The sequence below is a fragment of the Mycteria americana genome, chromosome 11, assembly GCF_035582795.1.
Source record: "Mycteria americana isolate JAX WOST 10 ecotype Jacksonville Zoo and Gardens chromosome 11, USCA_MyAme_1.0, whole genome shotgun sequence".
In the NCBI taxonomy this organism is placed as follows: Eukaryota; Metazoa; Chordata; class Aves; order Ciconiiformes; family Ciconiidae; genus Mycteria; species Mycteria americana.
In genome coordinates, this window is record NC_134375.1 from 2,814,377 (window position 1) to 2,835,303 (window position 20,927).

At 39.5% G+C, this 20,927-nt stretch overlaps 1 protein-coding gene across 1 annotated transcript in view; it reads left to right on the forward strand.

Annotated features, from left to right (window-relative positions):
- The window catches only part of NUP210 (nucleoporin 210), a 69,669-nt gene extending 49,867 nt beyond the window's left edge, over positions 1-19,802 (forward strand). The window contains exons 27-40 of the mRNA XM_075514018.1: positions 435-566; positions 770-928; positions 1,807-1,898; positions 3,984-4,158; positions 7,967-8,142; positions 9,513-9,730; positions 10,266-10,402; positions 11,193-11,316; positions 12,234-12,380; positions 14,366-14,616; positions 15,194-15,413; positions 15,998-16,093; positions 16,234-16,317; positions 19,672-19,802. Coding sequence (XP_075370133.1) covers positions 435-566; positions 770-928; positions 1,807-1,898; positions 3,984-4,158; positions 7,967-8,142; positions 9,513-9,730; positions 10,266-10,402; positions 11,193-11,316; positions 12,234-12,380; positions 14,366-14,616; positions 15,194-15,413; positions 15,998-16,093; positions 16,234-16,317; positions 19,672-19,772 — 2,112 coding nt within the window. The 3' untranslated portion in view covers positions 19,773-19,802. The remainder of the gene's footprint in view (positions 1-434; positions 567-769; positions 929-1,806; positions 1,899-3,983; positions 4,159-7,966; positions 8,143-9,512; positions 9,731-10,265; positions 10,403-11,192; positions 11,317-12,233; positions 12,381-14,365; positions 14,617-15,193; positions 15,414-15,997; positions 16,094-16,233; positions 16,318-19,671) is intronic.
- Positions 19,803-20,927: the final 1,125 nt, after the last annotated feature.

Below are 20,927 nucleotides of genomic sequence, written 5' to 3' on the forward strand. Positions count from 1 at the left end.
GTTGTCTTAATTTGGAGAGTTGGGAGGGGAAGGTTGATGTCCAGAGCAGAGTTAATCAGGGAGAGCATCTAGACAAAGACATAGAAAACTTAAGAGTGTATGACTTATCAAATCACTTCATCTTAGTTAAGATGAAGTGATTTGATGCTACAAAGGGGACAAATGAATTATCAAACTCATCTTTTCTGATGGAAAACTGGTACTTGTTTTTCGTAGAGCATGTAGCAAATGAGAATAAATCAAAATTTACTTTTTACAAGTTGGTGGTTGAGTCTTCTGCGTGATACGTCCTTGCAACATATACAGCAGCCAAACCGTTTTCTTAAGAAATACCATCTCTTGACCAATGAATTTTAAGTTTAATTATATTTGCTCTATGCAGGATTGGTTAGCATCGTAGAATTACCTAAGAAAGTTGGTTTCTCTATTTCTAGATGCCAGTTTACGTAATGGGCATCACCAGTAGTCAGACTCCTTTTTCATTTGGCAATGCAGTACCGGGGTTAACGTTCCACTGGTCTGTCACAAAGAGGGATACTCTGGATATCAAGACAAGACACAGTGAGGTAAATTGTGTGTGTGTATGTGTAGTTGCATGTGTGTGTATCTTGGGAAAAGGAAACTGCCCCATAATGGGAATTGAGAAAATATTGTTGCTTCCACTTACTCAAAATCAAAGAGTGATTGTCGGCATTGGGTGTGGTCTTTCCACTGTATCAATGTCATTTCTTTCCATGAGTAAAATTTTAATCACTTTCTCCTGTCCAAGGCTTCTTTTCAGCTTCCTGCAAAATACAACTTTGCAATGGATGTTTATGGCAGAGTAAAGGGAAGAACAGGCCTGAAAGTTGTTGTGAAGGTCCTTGATCCCGCAGCCAACCAGTTTTATAACATGGCAAGAGAACTGTCCGATGAAATCCAAATTCAAGTACGATGATATTTCTCACAGTTAATGATTTAATATTTGTTTCAGAGGTGAATTAAAGTCTTGTATTTGAAATCAGGAATTTGAAATGCAAAGGAGTAGTTCCAGCTTTGGTTTAACTTTGAGCCCTTACTCTTGTTTGTATAATGTTCCACTGTTTGGAAACCTCCAAGTTCCCCAAGTGTTGGTAAGGTTTACACTGAACCATCACACACTGGTGTGATGCCTGAATGAAATTCAGGAGTTAGTTTATGTTGTAGACCACCTGAAATTGAGTCTTGTGGATAAGCAGTGTTAGAGCTGTAACAGAACCTTGCTGGTGTAGTTCCCCTCTGCACAGTAATACTTCTTGTTTAAAGTGCTTATCATATATGTCTATGCAAGCATGTTAATTTGCATCAGGAATTAGCTTCTGAAATGAATCTCCTGGTTGTTCCCACTTACCATGCTTTGGGGGGCAGTTTCAAGTTATGCAAACTGGATTCTTTAGATGGAACAAAGCTGCAAAATGTGCTTGAGGAGTGCACCTTGTGGGCATTCAGTTCATGGGCTCAGACTTGGGGTAGTCTCAAGTAACTTGGGTGAATGTGGGGTCTTCAACACCATTTCACTTGACAAATCTGCTGCTGCTTTCATACTGCTTCATAGTATAGCTATAGCCATAGAAATGAATGCTCTTCAGAATAATTTGTAGAAGATACTGCCTATGCCATTCTCAAATATTCATGTTAATTTTCATTTTTTTACTGTATAGAGTATGCAAGGGAAAAAAAAAAGTGTGATATAGTTTTACTTGGGTTTTTTTGTTTTGAAGGTGAAATAAATGGAAATAAATTACTTGCTGCACACAACAGGAGGCTAAAATGCCTTTCATTTTCCAGGTGTTTGAAAAACTTCATCTAGTCACTCCAGAAGTAGAAGCAGAGCAGATCTTAATGTCACCAAATTCCTTTATTAAACTTCAGACAAACAGGTTAGTGATCAGTTTTCATACTGTGATTTGTGTCAACAGTTTATCAAAACCATAAAGCAATTCCGTTTGAAGTAAGCTGTTTCAATCTTTTAAAAAGAATATCACAGTACATCTGTATAATACACAACTTATCTGGTGATTAATAGTATCTTATCTGTACTCTTGGGCTCTGTCAAATCTTGTATTAGTTAGATTGTAGCTAGAAAAGTAATTCAATATTTGGAACTTCTAGATCCTTATTTTAAAAGATGCTGAGCCAGTTAAAGCAGTAGCCTGCTTCCACTAGAGTTTTTTATGGGCTTGTATCAAAAATAGCGTGGCCAGCAGGACTAGGGAAGTGATTGTGCCCCTGTACTCGGCACTGGTGAGGCCGCACCTCGAATACTGTGTTCAGTTTTGGGCCCCCCACTACAAGAGGGATATTGAGGGGCTGGAGCGTGTCCAGAGAAGGGCAACGGAGCTGGGGAAGGGTCTGGAGCAGAAGTCTTATGAGGAGCGGCTGAGGGAGCTGGGACTGTTTAGCCTGGAGAAAAGGAGGCTGAGGGGAGACCTCATCGCTCTCTACAACTACCTGAAAGGAGGCTGTAGAGAGGTGGGGGTCGGTCTCTTCTCCCAGGTAACAAGTGATAGGACAAGAGGAAATGGCCTCAAGTTGCGCCAGGGGAGGTTTAGACTGGATATTAGGAAATTTTTCTTCACCGAGAGGGCTATCAAGCATTGGAACAGGCTGCCCAGGGAAGTGGTTGAGTCGCCATCCCTGGAGGTATTTAAAGGACGTTTGGATGAGGTACTTAGAGACATGGTGTAGTGGTGGTTTTGGCAGTGTTAGGTTTATGGTTGGACTCGATGATCTTAAAGGTCTTTTCCAACCTATCCGATTCTGTGATTCTGTGATCAAGGCTTTATGGAATATACTTCTCTGTATTTCTTATGCAGAGGCTATGACTAGATTTTGAGATTAAAAAGTCCTTTCCAAATGATAAGTCCTTTTTACATAATCTGTTTTCGAAGGCTGACATTTCAGACTCATTTCAGGCTTGAAATTTGGTTTTCCTAGCTTAAGAATGTGCAAGTATAGACAATAGGACATATGCTGAGGGTGAGGCTTTAGATGCATTTACTTTTTAAGGGGAAGGAACCGTTAGTTTCACTGGAGCTCCGGTGATCGTGGTCATTCAGCATCTGCTTTTGAAACAGTTATATAGGAGCCCTGTCATTTGTAGTCACTTGCTAATGTTGTTTTGCTATCTCTTCTGAGCAGTTCTTCTGATTAATTAGTCAGTAAGTTGCTAGATATCAGTTTGTATGTTTCTTTGTCCCATTATCTTCACTATCCAATGTTGGAGCCCCGATGTCTGAACTCTGCCACCAAAGACAGTTACAGTATTGCCAAGAAAAGGGCAACTAAAATCCAGCTTTAATGCTTTTTTCCTAGGATGAAGTGGAGTATTTCTATCTCAATGGAGGAGCTTGGGAGGAAAAAAAAATAATTTACAGATCTTTTAGAAGATGTGATAAGTGATACTTAAAAGTAGCTAATGTCTCAGAATGTCCACTAATTACAGTTTATGTATTTGCTCACTTTATTAATATGCAAATACCACGGTGAGAGTTATTCCAAAAATTAACCTTGTCTACAAAACCATTTCCAAGAAACTGATGAGATCCACTTAATCAAGTCCCTGACGTTATCTCTAATACCAGCATTGGCCCTGGCAGACTAATCTCCCTCTAAATATTGTTTACAGAAAGTCATGGCAGAAGCTGCATGTTGTAGCCTTAGCCATTATTATTTGGAATCAAGTTTACATCAGTGAATGATGACACTGCAGCGCAGTGGATGAAAACTAGATTTCGATACATGCCTAAACCCAGATAAGACTTCTTCCAAGTGAGCTTGAATCAGAACATAAACTTTCTTAGACTAGAGCACAGGCTTTTCAGCTTTTATTGCAGACACGTGGAAAAAACACGTACCAAATCACAATCTTTTAGATTTGCATAATATACTGGTGTAAATACGGTTTTACTCATTTAAGGGGGTCCCCCGTATTTTTGTTTTTCTGGTTTGTTTGTTTTCTTAAGGGACCGAGTGGCTTCACTGAGTTACCGTGTCCTGGAGGGACCAGATAAAGTTCCTGTTGTAAAAATCGATGAGAGAGGCTTCCTTACCTCTGGGTCTTTGATAGGATCATCAACAATTGAAGTGATTTCACAAGAATCATTTGGGATCAACCAGACCATTGTAGCTGCTGTTAAGGTAGTATCATCTCTCTTTCTTTGCTGTTTCTGTTAGAAGTATATCGTTACTACTGCAACAAGGATGGTTAACTGCATATTTTGAACTTCACTTCTGAAAAATGTGAAGTATAGGAATTAATAGTGAGTTCTGAGCTTTGGAAAAAAAGTTTAGTTCACTAAACTAGATGGATAAACGTTAAATCCCAGCAAATTCTTAAATTTGGTACATTTTACAAAAAGGCCTTTGTGTGCATGTGCCTTAAAGAGTTTTAAAAAAAAAAGTTTGTCCTAAAAATCTCTTAGAAGGCTGGTAATTACAGAAGTTCAAATAAAAAAAGATGTTAACGTCATAAATATGCATTTTACAATGTGTGAAAAAGGTAAATGTCATCTGGAGTAATGAATATAAATGCAGCATCTGTTGTGAGGTACCCAAGTGATACCTAGATTTTCAAGATATTAGGGATGTAACTGTACAGTGCCCAAAAATTTCATTTTCTCTGCTGTTTCCCAGCAGTTCAGTTTTTACATATAATGAGACTCTCTGCATGAGAAAGCCTGTCTTATCAAATGCAATAATTTAGCTGCTGTTGCCTGTATTTGGCGAGCTGGCAAGGAGCATATCCAAGGCTGCCCTATGTGCCTAAGCCACACTGAAATGTGGATGCTTCAAGGAAGGACAAATCTGTAGTAAAACTCAGCAGTTTGTTTGCAGGCTAATGAAACACCTTTCTTTCTCAAAACTTCATCTGTTGATTGAATGCTGTTACGTGAAGTCTAATGTACGTTACTGATTGGGCACTTAGGACATAAGGGAACGCATGTCCTTCCTTTCTGTTCAAAAGTCCTTGTGCCAAGAACTTTCTACATCCAGCAACATGAGCCTTGAGATACCCTCTGCTCCACTTCCTCTTATCCCTTTTTACTCTGTCAGCATCTTTCCTATGTCCCAGCTAAAGGAGGAAGACATATAATTGAGTGCCAACTTTAAATTATTTGTAAGTTTTATTATTATAATAATTGTGAAGTGGCTTGATGGGGTTTTTTAATTTTAATTTTGTTTTTTACCATAATGTTCAGCTTTGTCTGTAGGACAGCATGTACGTCTGTCCTCCTGGGTGGAGAATGAAAAAAAGAAATGGTGGCTTAGTTTCACTAACTCCACTCCTGCTGCTAGGTGGTGGCAGTGAATTTCTACAGCTCTGTTATAGATGACCTTGTTTCTTCCCTTCACTGCTGGATCCGGCGAGTGAAACACATCTAATGAGTTTGGGGTTGGCTCAAATGACATTTAGTCAGCATATAGTGGTACTGAAGTTAAATTCTCCCTTCGTGCATTCTTTCTGTACACAGTTAGGATATCGCAGAACTGTGGAGTCAGTGCACTATGATATTAAGATTGTGAGCTCTTTGTAGTAGCATCCATCTTGGTTCAGCATCTCGTACAGCTGATTTGTTTTCCTGTACTTATTAGGACTATCCTACTTTTATGGAAATAATTTTTAACCTCACAGTAACTCTGTGAGGTAGTACAGTGCCGCTGCCTTCATTTTATGGATGGAGAACTGAGAGTTTGAGTGGTATTGCTGAAGGTCATGTAGAAAAACTTGTGACAGAGCAGGAGATGAGCTTGGATCTGTTGTGTCATTCTAAGGCAGAGTTCTCTGCTTCACGCCGTCCTTCATTTCATAAGTTCTTGGTTTGTGTGTTTACAACTGTACACAATTAAGAACCAAACTGCTGCAGCAGCATCATTTAACACTTAGACCTTCAACTTTGCTCAAAAAAGGACTATCTTGTGTAAGCCAAGGAGGACAGTGGAAGTAAGGAGTGACAGTGTGCTTAGCATGGAAGGAAGCTAAGCACTTCCCTGTATCAGCTGTACTCAACAGAATTTTTTTTTTTAAATAAAAAATACTTTAAAAACAGAGATGCTTTAACAGTAAATAGCTGTTTTCATCAATATTAAATTTAGCAGTTGTCCCTTGTGGGACAATTTCTGAGATTTTTAAAGTGAAGCAAGCTTGAAAATCTGTCAGGGAAATGGCATTTTTGCTGGCTTATAACCTCAGCTTGTTGGGCAGATGACTATATGCACTGATATTTTAACTGATTATATCAGCCTGTGGAGTAGACAGTTGTATATACTGGTATTCTAGCTGCCTTTTTTTTTTTTTTTTCCCCCAGACTCACCAAAGATGCTATTTGCTTAAGGCCAAATTTGTCCTTTCCTTTCTAAGTTTTGACATGTACATTTTCAGATTGCAGAGTTTTACATTTTAGCTGAGCCTCTTAGGTCAGAAAAAAGGGATTTTCCTACAAGATAAGCTTGAGGGCTTCTTTTAAAATAATTTTCTCTATATATTTGAGGGGTTTTGCTTTCTCTATCCTTCCATTATTTATTTTCCAATAGCTGTAACAGAAAGAGCAGCTATAGTTCTTCTTGTTGGGTAATTTTGCTAGTTAACCTAGATAAGTTAATCGAGAACAGTAATATGTTATTTAAAAAACAAAACAAAAGGTTGTGAAGTCTTTTTCTTCAGACAAACTTCCTTCATTGGAGTGTTAGTGTGCACATATGGATAATCTAGCAGACTTTTCTAAAGTATTTGGAGCAGAAGTCCTAACTTCTGTCTTGGTTGAGGAGAGGCACTGAGGCAACAAAATGGAGCCTGCTGACCAGTTAGGATTTGTCAGATGCCAGTTCTGACTGCTTTTGTCTGTTGCACTTAACTTCTACTAGCCCGTGCCTCAGAGCACGGCCTGGCTGCGGCATCATACAGCCAGCAGTCACAAGGTGAGCGTGCCCAGTGATGGGTTAGAAAAACCACACAAGTCCCGAGGAAAGATTGTGGGTGGTGTTCCTTCCCACCTCTGGGAGCCCTGTTGTCAGACCACTGTGGGTCTGTTTGAGGGGCAGCAGTTTGTAGCGTGTATGATGTTAGTTCACAAGGATCACTAGCAAACAGCTTTGCAGCTATTGCTCATGTTTCCTTCGCTCAAACAGAGCCAAGGCTGTTAGAAACTGCCTGTATCATCTTGGCTTTCTCACCTGGTGTAAGGGAACTGGGGAAGGAGTGACCCTTTCATCCCCTTACTCACACATACATTGCAAGTTACTCCTGTTCTAGTTAACTGGGGAACGAATTACACTTTTTTTTTCAAGAATTACTGGGAGGGAAGTCTAGGAGCAACTTGTTCTCTTGTATATCCAGAGAGTCTTAGCAGTTTTAATTTATAGGATAATAATGTAGTTTCTGAAGTCTGTGATGTGTGTTTCTACATCATTATTGCTTGCTTCAATTCCCAGTGCTATTAGAGAAAAATACTAAGAAATACCTGATGGGAGAGAAAAAAGCCAGAGCTTTTCTCAGTGGTGCTCAATGACAGGGAAGAGGGAACGCACACGAATTGAAACACATGAAATTCTGTCTGAACATAGGAAAGCACTTTTTTATTGCGATGGCTGTTGAACACTGGCACAGATTGCACAGAGAGATTGTGGAGTCTCCATCCTAGGAGATGCTCAAGACGTGACTGCACGTGATCCTGGGCAACTGGCTCTAGCCTAGCTTGAGCAGCGGGGGTTGGAGTAGACTATCTCCAGAGGCCCCTTTTAACCTCAGCTATTCTGTGATTCTGTGAAATATATGTACTGATAATAAAAGCACCGTGTCTCAGTACTGTCATATGGCTAAACATATAGCAAGTGGTTCATAAAGGAAGCTTTCTATATTTGCATAATAAGAACCATTTTAGATACTATTTTTATAGAAGCACCAAAAAAAGCAATTTGATTATGCTTTTCACTGCTGATGTTTTTACAGGTGTACCCCATCTCATACCTAAGAATCTCCATGAGTCCTATTCTGCACACGCAAAACAAAGAGGCATTATTGGCTCTCCCCCTGGGTGTGACACTGACATTTACAGTCCATTTTCACGATAACTCTGGAGATACTTTTCATTCACATAATTCTGTGCTCAACTTTGCAACAAACAGGTAGGTATCTATCATGGGTGTTTATTACAGAGAACAAAAAAGGCCAAATACACATAGCCCAGCCACAGCAAGGAACAAAGATTGTTCTAAAGATATCAAGTGAAGATATAGTTTGGACTGGGATTAGCAAAGAAAGGATTTCGTCTCTGCGGTCTTCAGAGGCACTGTAGCAGAAAGAAGAGTTTCAGTTAGCAATCGATATTCTCTAGCAAATGGAAAGTTGCCCAGATAAGCATGATCCCTAGCGGGGCCTGCTGGGGTACATTTCTGCTTTAAGTGACTCTGAATCATCAGACTGCATACATCAGTGGCCTATATAAACAATTGATCTTATTAGAATTTGCCTCATCTTGCCTCTTTTCTCCTTGTGCTTTGTTACACTGACTCATTGAAGTGTTACATAAGATGGTGAACGTTCTGGACCAGGGGCTGTCTCTTCAGATATGCTTGTACAGCCTTTGCACAGCAGAGCCAAGCCTCAAAAGGCCTTTTGGTCTCTGCCTCAAAGAATAATAAATATTATAAAACAGCCTTCTTTGGTCATTAGTGAACAATCACTAATTCCATTACTGCAACGTAGCTTGTTTTCTGCAGAGCACCTTGCAGTTAAAACACAGTGATCATGATTAAAAGGGAAAAGAAGGGGGGTTGAATGCAAGATTTTCTCTTTCTCCTAACTAAATGATCTGCAGAAATTTCTATAGCATACAGAGGTCCCTGAGATAACACTGCCCTAGCTTCCAAAATAGATGTGACAGAGCTGCTTCAGCATAGGGCTGATTATTACCCCTACAGAGAGAAGCATTGCTCATTAGCCTCAGGTGCAGCACTGTGGTCACCCAGCTCTACTGCTGTCAAGACCTTCACTGTCTCTGTGTGGTGCTGCCAGGGTGGGAGTCTCTGTGCTGGGTGCACTTACAAGTGCTCTATGTGTCAGTGCATTTGGGAATGCTGAATTTTGGTAAATATCAGAACTCACAATCAAGTGTGATTTAGCTTTGTAAAGTTACGGCTGGAAAGCTGCATATTGGTGTTCAAATTTCTTTGCTTCTTAACTGCCTGAGAAAAGGGAAAAGAGACAGATTACCTCATTCTAAAATTCCACAATTCTTAAAATTAGGAAGTAGTTCTCATACATAATTATGACCTCAGTATTTCCTCAGCATAACGATATGAGAACTGAAATTTGCCTCAGAAGCACCTAAATCATTTTTGTATTTTCCTTATTTTGTCAGACTTCATTAGAAGATAACCATCACTGAAAACAAGAATTCCACCATCTAAAAAGAGTTCAATACCTACTGTTTATTGTAGAGATAATGACGTTAGCAAACTTACCTTAACATGAAAGCATTTCTTTTTCTCTCTAGGGATGACTTTGTACAGATTGGGAAAGGAGCCACAAACAACACGTTTGTAATCCGGACTGTAAATGTAGGTTTGACCTTGCTTAAAGTCTGGGATGCAGAACACAGTGGAATTGCAGACTACGTCCCACTTCCTGTGCAACATGCCATTTTTCCTGAACTTATCGATGTGGTGGTAGGTGATGTCCTCTGTTTGAGTACTTCACTGATAAACCAAGAAGGTAAGCGGCACTTCAGTCGCTGTGTTTTTGCAGCTATATAATTTGACATCAGTGTGACTCTTTCTCATTCTCAGGAAAACTAAATGCATAATTTATGATGTTTGTTCAGAATCAAATGTCACTGTTCTTGTTAATGATAAAAATAGGTTTGATCAACTCCTCTAATTTTAATTGTACCATGCAATATGTCGCTTGTATTGAATTCTTGAGTATCAGCTTTCAGACATTTCCATTCTGTTAGCTTGAAAGGCTTGTTTTTTGTGGGAATCATGCAGTCAGGACTGTCTAACTTTACTTACTGTAGTTGATTCTTAGTATTAACAGGCTTTTGTCAGAGTAACTGCAAGTCAGTGTGGTGGTGGGCCGCCAGTGTGATAGACTGGCGGCCCAGAGTCTAGAATCTAGAGTCTGTGAAGTGGGAAGTGTACCCATGCTGCCAGCGCAGTGGGTACGTACATACAGACACCAGTGTGATAATGAAATGCTTCAGTTAGCGTAATTTGTTGAACAGTGTCCAAATGGTGTGTCTTCTCAGGCCTGCCAGGCGTATGGAGCTCCTCATTAAGTAGTGTTCTTCAAGTCGACTCCAAGACTGGCGTAGCAGTGGCAAGGGATTCTGGTGTTGTCACTGTCTATTACGAGATTCCTGGATTACTTAAAACATACAGAGAGGTGAGGCACTGTTAAATCCTACCAGAACTGCTGAAGTTTGTTTGCTTCAGGTGCTTTTTCACCAAAACCATATTCTGTGGGGTGGGGTGGGTTGTTTTTTTTTGTTATAAATCCTTTAGAAACATACTTTTTAAAGGACAAAATATTAGAAATGCAAATGGTTGGAAAGTATTTGGTATTTCCAAACACGTCATGGGTTTTTTTAATCATCTGTGTCAAGGAGGATAATTTAGCATAATAGTTTCTATTTTTAGCCTATACTGTTCTTATATTGTACATTTTGGTTCCTTTGCTTGAATAAGTTGTTTCCAGATGCTAAACAATTTTTTAATATGGCTGCTTTTATGAATGAAGGCTCACTGCAGGATGAGATGCCAACAAGAAGTTTCTAAAGTGCTGTACCATAATACTATGCATCACTGATAGCACTACTCAGTTAAATTATTTTGTTTATCTACAGTGCAATTGTACTGTTGACACAATTCACTGTATCAGCTAACATAACCACAAGATACTCTTTTTAAATTAAATGTAGACATAGGGCTTTATGCCTGTTAACTTATGGGGGTTGGGTAGAAAGAAAAAAAATGTTTTTACTAGCTTAAGTTGTCTTGAAAGGCAGTCTCTAAAATTAGAGAAATGTAGGATTTCTTAGAAACACGACCTCTTGGAGTCTTCTCTTTTGTTATACAAGGATACGTGCATTTCACAATCAACCCAGTCTGGTTTTGCCTTAATTTTTATTTATTAAAACAGTTTTTGGTAACAATGTACTTCATCCTTTTTTCAGATATTGATTAATATACCTCAGAGGACTACAGCAATGCATGTAAGTGGAGTGAAAACAAGCTTACAAGGAGTTGCAGCCTCAAAAGTGATAGTTTCAGTTGGGGAAAGAAATAAAAATTTGAAAGGTATGATGAGAAAAAAATCTTTATGGTAATTGTTTATTGCATGTTTGTATATTCATGATAGGTGGTTTTGGTTTGTGTTTTGGGTTTTTTTGTTTGTGAAGCTGGTGTAGCAAGATCTCGATGAACCTCTAGTGCCTTTCCGGAATCCCAGGAGCTCCAGAAGAATCTTAGGGCCATGTTACAGAATTTGGAGGGTGTTCTGGGGCACTGTTAAGATTTCACAACTGATAACATTGGTAGATAATAGAAGTGTCATTTTTGATCATATCAAAAACAGTTAATAGGCAATCAGCTCATTGTTTGCTTATATGTTTAATTCCAATTGCCTTCTTGAAGTTACTGTTTTTTCTTACTGAGCATGTTTAAAGTAACTGTCCTTAAATCTTTTACAGAAATTATCAGCAATTAGAATCAGTACAAAGATTAAGCATCATATTTTCTCCTCTATTTAATAAGCTGTATTTTGTTTTATTATGGTTCCTTCTAGGTTTAACACTTAGCACTTGTTCAAATAGTATTTTCTTGTGCCTTATGTAAATTATTAGCCTACCAAAAAACCATCTTGCCAGATACTAAAATATAAATCGAGACTCCCAGGATCATATAAGTTATTCAACAGACACATCTGAGCTGAAAATTCTCTCTAGTTCATTCTTGCCTGTAAATAAATTATTCCTGTCAAAAAAACCCCACAACATATAAAATTTTCATTTGCTGTCTCTTTGGGATTAGACTTGAGATAGGACAGCTGTCTATGATTTCCAGCTATTTTAGGATCATCATAACCTTGTGAAACTACTTCAGAAGGTGGCAGAATAACCTGATATTTCAAGGTTTTTCTTTAAATTAATTAAAAATTACTTAGTTAGAATTTTCTTGTCTAATTAGAGATTAATTACCTTTTTTATTCCCCTTAGGGGAGTGCTTGCCTGCTCAGATTGAAGCCATTGCTGAATTACAACCACAGTCTATTATCAATTGCCATCTAGATTTTAACAATGATGCGTTTGACTTCCCAGCACGTGATATTTTTATAGCAGAACCTGGATTTGATGCAGTTTCAGGTAAGATGAGAGAAGATGCCACACTCCAGGCAGACACTTTGAATTCTGCTGTGGTTTAGTCCAAATGCCCTGTGACCCAGCAGATTTCCTTCTGAAGCCTCTGAGCTTTGCTGTGTAGGATCTCAGGCTTCAGTGAGTTGTTAACATGTACTCTCCTTGTTTAACTCTAGGGTTTTCTGCATGTGACAAAAGACATTTATTTGTTTTCAGAGAAAGCCAGAAATCAGTGGGAGCCCATTTCATATGTTTTTCAGAGTTGTAGTAGTAAGTCAGAAAGAAACTCAGAAGCATTATTTTACAGGGGGCGGGGAGTGGGGACGGGACACAAACTTTGCTATCTTTTTTGTCCACAAATTTAGGTCCTAATTTTGCAAATTGCTACTCATATATTTGTAGGTATGTAGACAGTCCAATGGTACCTTGAGACAGAAGTGATGGTATTGCAGAATGTAGACGTAATACGTTATGGGGTCACGTATATCTGGGGTCACAGACTTCACAGAGCTAGCAGCTGCCATCTTTTACTCCAGCTGAACTGTACAAAAAATAGATTGCCTTGTGTATAACTTAATTTAGAAAAGAATATCAGGCCCTGTATTTGTTAAACTACAGAAGCAAAACACTTCCTTCTTCAGCTGCTACAAATGAGCACTCAAATGACAAATACTCCAGAATGGGGTATCTCTGCAGCTGTAAATATCCAGTGGCTCTTTTAGGTGTTTACTTGCAGTATGTCGGTGCCTTTACTGTATACTTAAATGCAGTGGAAGTTAAAACTAGGGAGAAGAGAAGCAATCATGAGTTTTAATGTCTGTGTACTAAGGATCTTTAGATTTCACCAAATTATGCTCTATGGAGTCAAATATTCATTGTGTTTGATGTTGGCCTTTTAAAAGCCCTGCCACTGTAGTTATTGCAGTATGACTAACCTCAGCGATTAAAATGAGGGAAATAGCGTAAATGTGAAAATCTGGTGAAAGTAATACATTTTGTATTCTTTGTATTCTGCAATTTAGACATTTCTGGAATTTATGATGCTTTCAAACTTTCCTCCGCAACCTGAGTGCTGTAATTTCTTATGAAAGGTAGAATTCGTATATATCCCGAAAACAACATGAACTGGGACTTCAAAGGAGGGGAAATTAGTAGATACTGTGGAAATGGAAATAAAATTGTGAAAGTCTACAACATGTGTTAGTGTTTCATAACTATAACATGATTTTAAAAAGAACCAAAACACCATGGACTGTATGGAAATAACATTAATTATCTGTTAGCTTAGTCCCTGTACCCATTGTGTAAAACACGATTATACCTTGCATAACAGTGGCTGCCTCTGTTACTTCGTTAGGGAAAGAAAATAAGGGGAAAACATAGGGGAACCTAGCAAGAATCTAGCAAGTTCTGCTTGTTACTTATGCTTTGTATTTTACACACTGGGAATTTTTTACTATATTTATCGCTAATAATAGACAAATAGGTTCCGTAAGAGACTAGAAAAATGGTGAATATCTAACCTTTAAAGAACTTTTATAAATAATAAACCATGTCTCCACAGAATTGATGGTGATGGTTAACTGACTAAAACTTTAACATCAGGTGAAGAGAATATGAAATAGAATGTTAAATTTTGTTTTCAGTAAAGCCTTTCTATCAATATTAGCATAAATGTTATATTCAAAGTGGTATTGAGTCTCACTGGCATATTAAAATAAAATGTGACTGGAAACTGCCATTTTAGTGTTTTTTATCATTATGTTTAGCTTGGTACAAGAAATATCTCCTGTTGTTTTAGTACCGGGATTGTGATGCTTGAACCAGCAGACACACTGTCCCATTCACTTACGCACTCCTGATCTTGCTGTTTGTTGAATTTTACCACCTTTTTAAGTTCTTCTCTAAAGATGTCACAGAAATATCACTCTGCATGGAGAAAAAAACATAAAGATGGGCAATTAACAGTCAAACTGCTTTTGTTTCTATAGGACATTACACCTGTTCCATCACAATGCACAGGCTTACTGACAAGCAGCTGAAGCATCTCAGCATGAGTAAGACTGCACTCAGAGTTGCAGCTTCAGTCCAAGGCAGCCACTTCTCTGGGGAGCAGATCAGCACTGAGGTGCCATTCAATCCTGGCTTTTATGCTGACCAAACGGAAATGCTTTTAAGTAACCATTACACAAGCTCTGATGTGAAAATATTTGGTGCCACTGAAATTCTTGATACCCTGGAGGTGAGTCTGTTGCTGGCAAGTGTCACAACAGAGTTGAATGCATTTTGAACTGTTACATGCAACTTTCTAACCAAAGGCACTTTGTGCCACCTTTACCATGTCAAGATTGTCCCTGAGATGATTTGGAAATACTCATCTTGGAATGTATTCCTCCTCAGTTTTCACTTTTGTTTTAGGATAGTAGAAATGTGGCAGGCTCACCTGTGTGCTAGCTAGGATGTGTTAATGAGCTCACAGGTGGGGAAGCAGAAAATCTGTCTGATCTCTAGTGGCAGGGGTAGGTTCTTGCCCACTTACTTGTTTGACTGCCCATGGCTTACGTAGTCCAGTAAGCGATGCTTTGATTTTTGCCTGTATGGGGTTAGCCCAGACCCACAGGAAGAGCAGTTAATAGGGCAACCTTAACAATAAACAGGGGTGAAGTGCTGCAGGTGTCACTGTAAAGTCACAACCAAGTCCGACTCCCGCTGAGGAGTGAGTTGCTCTAAGTTTCTGTGGAATAACATATTTGACATGTGGCCTGGAAGATGGATATGCACTGTGCATTCTATTTCAGGTTGGTTTTTTTCCTCGGCAGGTGAAATGTGGGTCACCAACAGTGAAGGCGTTTGAGAAAGAGAAATACTACGGGCTGCCTAGTTACGTAGTCTACACCGTTAGTCTGTCTGATCCAAGAGTTTCAAGCCAGGGATCCTTATCAACCACTCTAACTGTCTCTAGTCCTATGACTGACCAGTCTATCACTATCCCAGTGACGGTGATTTACTTGACTGACAGAACCAATGCACCAGTGAGACGTAAGTTTATCTCTAGACTTCATATGCCAGAATAAACCTCTAACTTCCATTAATGTTCATGAGGTTATAAAATTTGGTGTGTTAAAATCTGAGCTGGCAGCTAATGTTGTCATTGATACGTAAGCTGCTTACTGTGATCAGAAGACTAGAATACAATTGCTCATTATGACTGAAGCTGAACATATTTTCCTTTTGGGTCAGCCCAAAATACTCTTCTGAAGTTGGCATAAATATCCCAGTGCTAAAGTGTCTGAAAGTAATTTTTTTTGCTCTGCTTTTATTTACTCTCAAGCATGCCTTGTTATTTTGAAAACAGATTAGCATTTTGGGGCTGAGAAAATAAAGAACATGCTTAAGACATTGTATATCAATGTCTTAAGCTGTTATTGGCAAATTTTGAAGACTGCATTGGAAATAGTCACTACAATCGAAGTTGTATTATCTAAGTTGATTACACTTACTTGCTATAAATAAAAACCTTCTTTTGGCTATTTCAGTTGGAGTTAAGAACTATTAACTCTTAAAGCAGATTGGAGAAGATGCTCTTTTAACTCAGTATTGTCTCCTCTTAATTGATTCTACAGATGGAGCCAGTCTATTCCAGCACTTTCTTGATTCTTATCAAGTAATGTTCTTCACGCTTTTTGCACTATTAGCAGGGACAGCTGTTATGATTATAGGTAAGAGAATGAAAGATTGCAGAAGTATTTTTTTCCGTAACTTCTTACAATGCATTAGCTGTAAGATATAAAGGAATAATTTCCATGTGAAATGATTTTGTTGTTTTGTTGTTTGTTTGTTTGTTTACAATGTCTTGCAGCCTATCATGCAGTTTTCTCACCGAAAGAACAGCACAGTCATCCAGCATTTACCCCAAGGACAACTCCTCAACACAGCCATAACAGTAAGCAGCTGTTACCCAGTTATAAATGAATTAATTGATTAGTCTAGCTAGAATCATAGAATCATAGAATACCAGGTTGGAAGGGACCTCAAAGATCATCTGGTCCAACCTTTCTTGACTAAAGCGCAGTTTAGACAAGATGGCCCAGCACCCTGTCCAGCCGAATCTTAAAAGTGTCCAGTGCTGGGGAATCCACCGCTTCCCTGGGGAGATTATTCCAATGGCTGATTGTTCCCATTGTGGAAAATTTTCCTCTTGTGTCCAGTTGGAATCTCCCCAGGAGTAACTTGTACCCGTTACCCCTCGTCTTTTCCATGTGACTCCTTGTAAAAAGGGAGTCTCCATCTTCTTTGTAGCCACTCTTTAAATATGGGAACATGGTGATAAGGTCTCTCCTAAGCCTTCTTTTCTCAAGGCTGAACAACCCAGTTCTCTCAGCCTTTCCTCATATGGCAGGCTTCCTAGTCCTTGGATCGTCTTTGTGGTGCTTCTCTGGACCCTCTCCAGCCTGTCCACATCTTTTTTTGTATAGTCGGATCAAAACTGAACACAGTATTCCAGGTGTGGCCTGACAAGCACTGAGTAGAGTGGGATAATGACTTTGTCTCTGCTGGTGATGCCCTTGTTGATGCAACCCAGCATCCTGTTGGCTTTCTTTGCCACAGCAGCACACTGCTTGCTCATATTGAGCTTGTTGTCCACCAGGACCGCCAGGTCCCTTTCCACAGAGCTGCTCCCCAGCTGGGTAGATCACAGCCTGTGCTGCGCTCCTGGATTGTTTTCTCAGGTGTAAGACCTTACATTTGTCTCGGTTGAACTTCATAAAGTTCTTGTTAGCCCACTCTTCCAGCTGATCCACGTCTTCCTGCAGGGTGCCTCTCCCTTCTGAAGTATCTGCTTCCCCACTCAGTTTGGTATCATCAGCAAACTTCATCAGGGTACACTTGATCCCATCATCCAGATCACTTATGAAGATATTCAACAGTGTTGGGCCCAATATCGATCCCTGGGGGACCCCACTTGTGACAGGTTGCCAGTTTGAAGAGGAGCTATTTACCACCACCCTCTGAGTGCAGCCTCTTTAGCCAGTTCCCCACCCACCTCACAGACCACTTGTCTAGACCCTAACACATCAATTTCTCTAGGAGGAGGCTGTAGGAAACCGTATCGAAAGCCTTGGAGAAATCCAGGTAGACAATGTCCACTGCTTGCCCCACATCAGCTGAGCAGGTTACTGTGTTGTAGAAGGTGATAGGGTTTGTCAAGTATGATTTGCCTTTGGTGAATCCATGCTGGCTTTTCCCAATCACGTGCTTCATTTGATTTGTGATAGCCCCCAGGAGGATTTGTTGCATAACTTTCCCAGGGACTGAAGTAAGACTGATGGGCCTGTAATCTCCTGGATCCTCCTTTAAGCCCTTCTTGTAGATTGGGGTGACATTAGCCTTCTTCCAGTCTTCTGGGATGTCCCCTGATCTCCATGACTTCTCAAAGATTATGGAGAGTGGCCTCGCAATGACATCAGCCAGCTCTCTTAACACCCTTGGGTGGATAATGTCAGGGCCCATCGATTTGTAGGGGTCAGGCTCCTGTAATAGTTCACATACCAACTCTTCCTTCACTGATGGTCGATCTGTGTTTGCATCAACCTGGATTTTTGTTCCCAAGGCCAGGGGCCCAACAGTGCTGGTAAAGACAGAAGTGAAGAAAGTGTTGAGAACCTCTGCCTTTTCAGCATTGTTGGCAACTAATTCACCTCTCCTGTTTAACAGCGGGCCAATATTTTCCTTCTGTTTCTGCTTGTTTACGTACTTGAAGAACCCTTTCTTGTAGTTTTCAACATCTCTGGCCAATTTCAATTTGAGCTGAGCTTTTGCTTTTCTAACTGCATCTCTGCATGCCCTGGCAATGCCCTTGTAGTTCTCAATAGGTATTTGTCTGCTTTTCCATCTCTGGTAGGCTTCTTTCTTGGTTTTGAGCAGACTCAGAAGCTCGCAGTTAAGCCAAGGGGGTCTCTTGCTCCACCTACTTCCCTTACCTTTAAAGGGGATGAACAGTTTTTGCGCTTCCAGGAGAGCATTCTTGAAAAACTCCCAGCACTCGCTAGCTCCTTTGTCCTCCGTGGAAGCTTCCCATGGAATCCCTCCCAAATGAGCTCTGAGTGAGCTGAGTTTGTGCTTCCAGAGTCTAAAACCTTTGTCTTAGTACTAATCTTCAGCATGCTCAGCAGGATCCCAAACTCCAGAATATAGTGACCACTGCAGCCAAAGCTATCACTAACCAAGATATTACAAAGCATGTTTTCTTGCATTTGAATTGAATGCAGGGAGGTATGACTATGAGAAAGTCCGTGTACTGAATTATATTACAACAAGCACTGTGCCAGTTCCTAGGAAATTTGTTGCCCATCCTCTTGCTCCGCCCCCTAACCTCCCCTTTACCCATTGCTAATTCTTTTGAAACTCTTGGCCAGCTTCAGCCACATTGGAAGTAGGGAATGGGTTAAAAGTGTAAGAATTCATGCAAATCACCAGATGGGTAGAGGAGAGAGATGCACAATTTTGCTCCTGCTGAGGGAAAGTACAGCAGAGCTCAGCTGCTGGTACTGTTGTGCTTGGCAGCAGCTGGCTGGTTAGTCAGTTTTTGCAACATCAGATTAGGTGCAACATCAGATTAGCTGCAGCATGTGCTGCATCTCTTGTGCTGTCCGCATGCTGTGAGGTACCGTGAGCTGGGGCTATTGTAAGAGACAGGGAAATGCAACTGTTAGGGGGCAAAGGACACAAGTCTATAGAAGACTTAGTTGTGTTGTGCAGGGAACAGTTTGTTCCTTCACTGCTTTTGATCTTCCAGTCATGTTTTATCTGTATTTTTGACATCATATTTATTCCCTATTTTACCTATTTGCAGTGTTGCAGAATCAAACTCTTTCAGAAATATGAAAAAAATACCCATTCACTTGGAAGGTCTGTAATCAACAGACCTATAAAGCAAAATTCATGTTATTATAGATGTATTCAAGTTACGGTGAGCTGTAGTCCTGGTTGTAAAAACACATGCCTGACATTTCAGATAAAATAAGGCAAATTCAAACTGGAAGTTGTTTGCTGAGGTGAAGTGTGTGACTTAATCAGTTCTTTAATTAAAGTCCTTAATAGGAAGACCTGCAAAATTTTGATACTTATGTCTTTTCAACAGGCAATAAGCTAAAGGAGTTATTTCACTTTGAATGGATCATTAGACTCACTTGCCAGGTGTTCCAGTAGATGATCAACAGCAGTTATTTGTTTCTTACTTCTTCCACCATTCCTGAGTATGACTGGGTTTTTTTTCTCCTTTTCCCCTGTGTTTTAGGTTTCTCTTTGTCACCTGCGCTTTCCTTCAGTCCTCAGTCCTCAAGCAGGAAAACAAGCCCATCATCCACGCTCTGGAGCACTGATTATGGTTCACGTTAGAGGCAGCAGGACTCGTCTTCATGCACTAGGGCTGGGAGGGGAAAAAAAAAAAAATCAGTGCCTTTAACAATAGCAAATTTAAGAACTTTCACAGTTTCAGTATAATTCATCTCTTGAATGTAACTAGCTTCATCTTTTTTTTTTTTTATATTTAGAGCTCTGAAATTTTTTTTTATGTCAGTACTTCAGTTCTCTTAAACTTGTTTTATCTGCTCTTTTATGCTCAGTTGACAAGGATGACTGGACAAAAAGCAGTGTTCATGCAAAGCTAGCTTTCTTGCACTCTTCAAGCAACTCTTCAAGCAAGTAGAAGTTGTGTCTAAGTGATAGTGATAAAAGTTTTTTATTTACTTTTTGTAAAAATTAACTTTCTTTTTAATGAACTTTTTAAAAAAGGGAAATAGAAAAACAGGTCAAATATGAGCCAAAAATATGAAGGATTGTATATTTCAAAGAACTAGTTTTTTATTTTAAGTTCCAAAGACTCAGGAATGTACTGCACTGATAAGTGTTCTTATGTTTAGCCTTACAATGTGATTCATCACCATAATTTGCTGTTTTAACATTAGGAATGCTGGAACAACTGTGAATAATTTGGAGGGGTTTTACAACAACAAAAAAAACCAGAAAAACAAAACTATCTTCGTGCGGCTTCCTTTGGGTACAACTGCAGTATTCCTTTCTTGTTACTGTAAGCACCTTTTTTGGACTGGGAATGTGAAAGCATGTGCCTTCTAAGAGGACCTTTCTTCTGGTAGTAAATATTTTTAATTGAAGGCAATTATCTTACCTGTGTTCTGATATAAATATAATGCATTTATATAGGTCATTTCACACATAGAAGTACCTCAATAGAAACTGAGCCTCTTTATAATTACCACTAGTCACCTGGGGCACTGGAAAGTGGCTTATTTCACACTTACAATTAGTGACCTTTTCAGTTGGTTCAATCTGCTTCTCTCTGGTGTGTTCGTGTGCACACTGATACAGCCACACCCAGAATCTTCATTTAAACTCTACAGTAAGATACTACTGGTGTGACCAGACTTTGGAATATTTGTACCATAATATCCTACTGATAAGTGCTCATTTGTAAGTCTGTAAAATACAATGTAACATTTAATTGCGTAAGTATTTAATGTGGGGGTTTTTTGG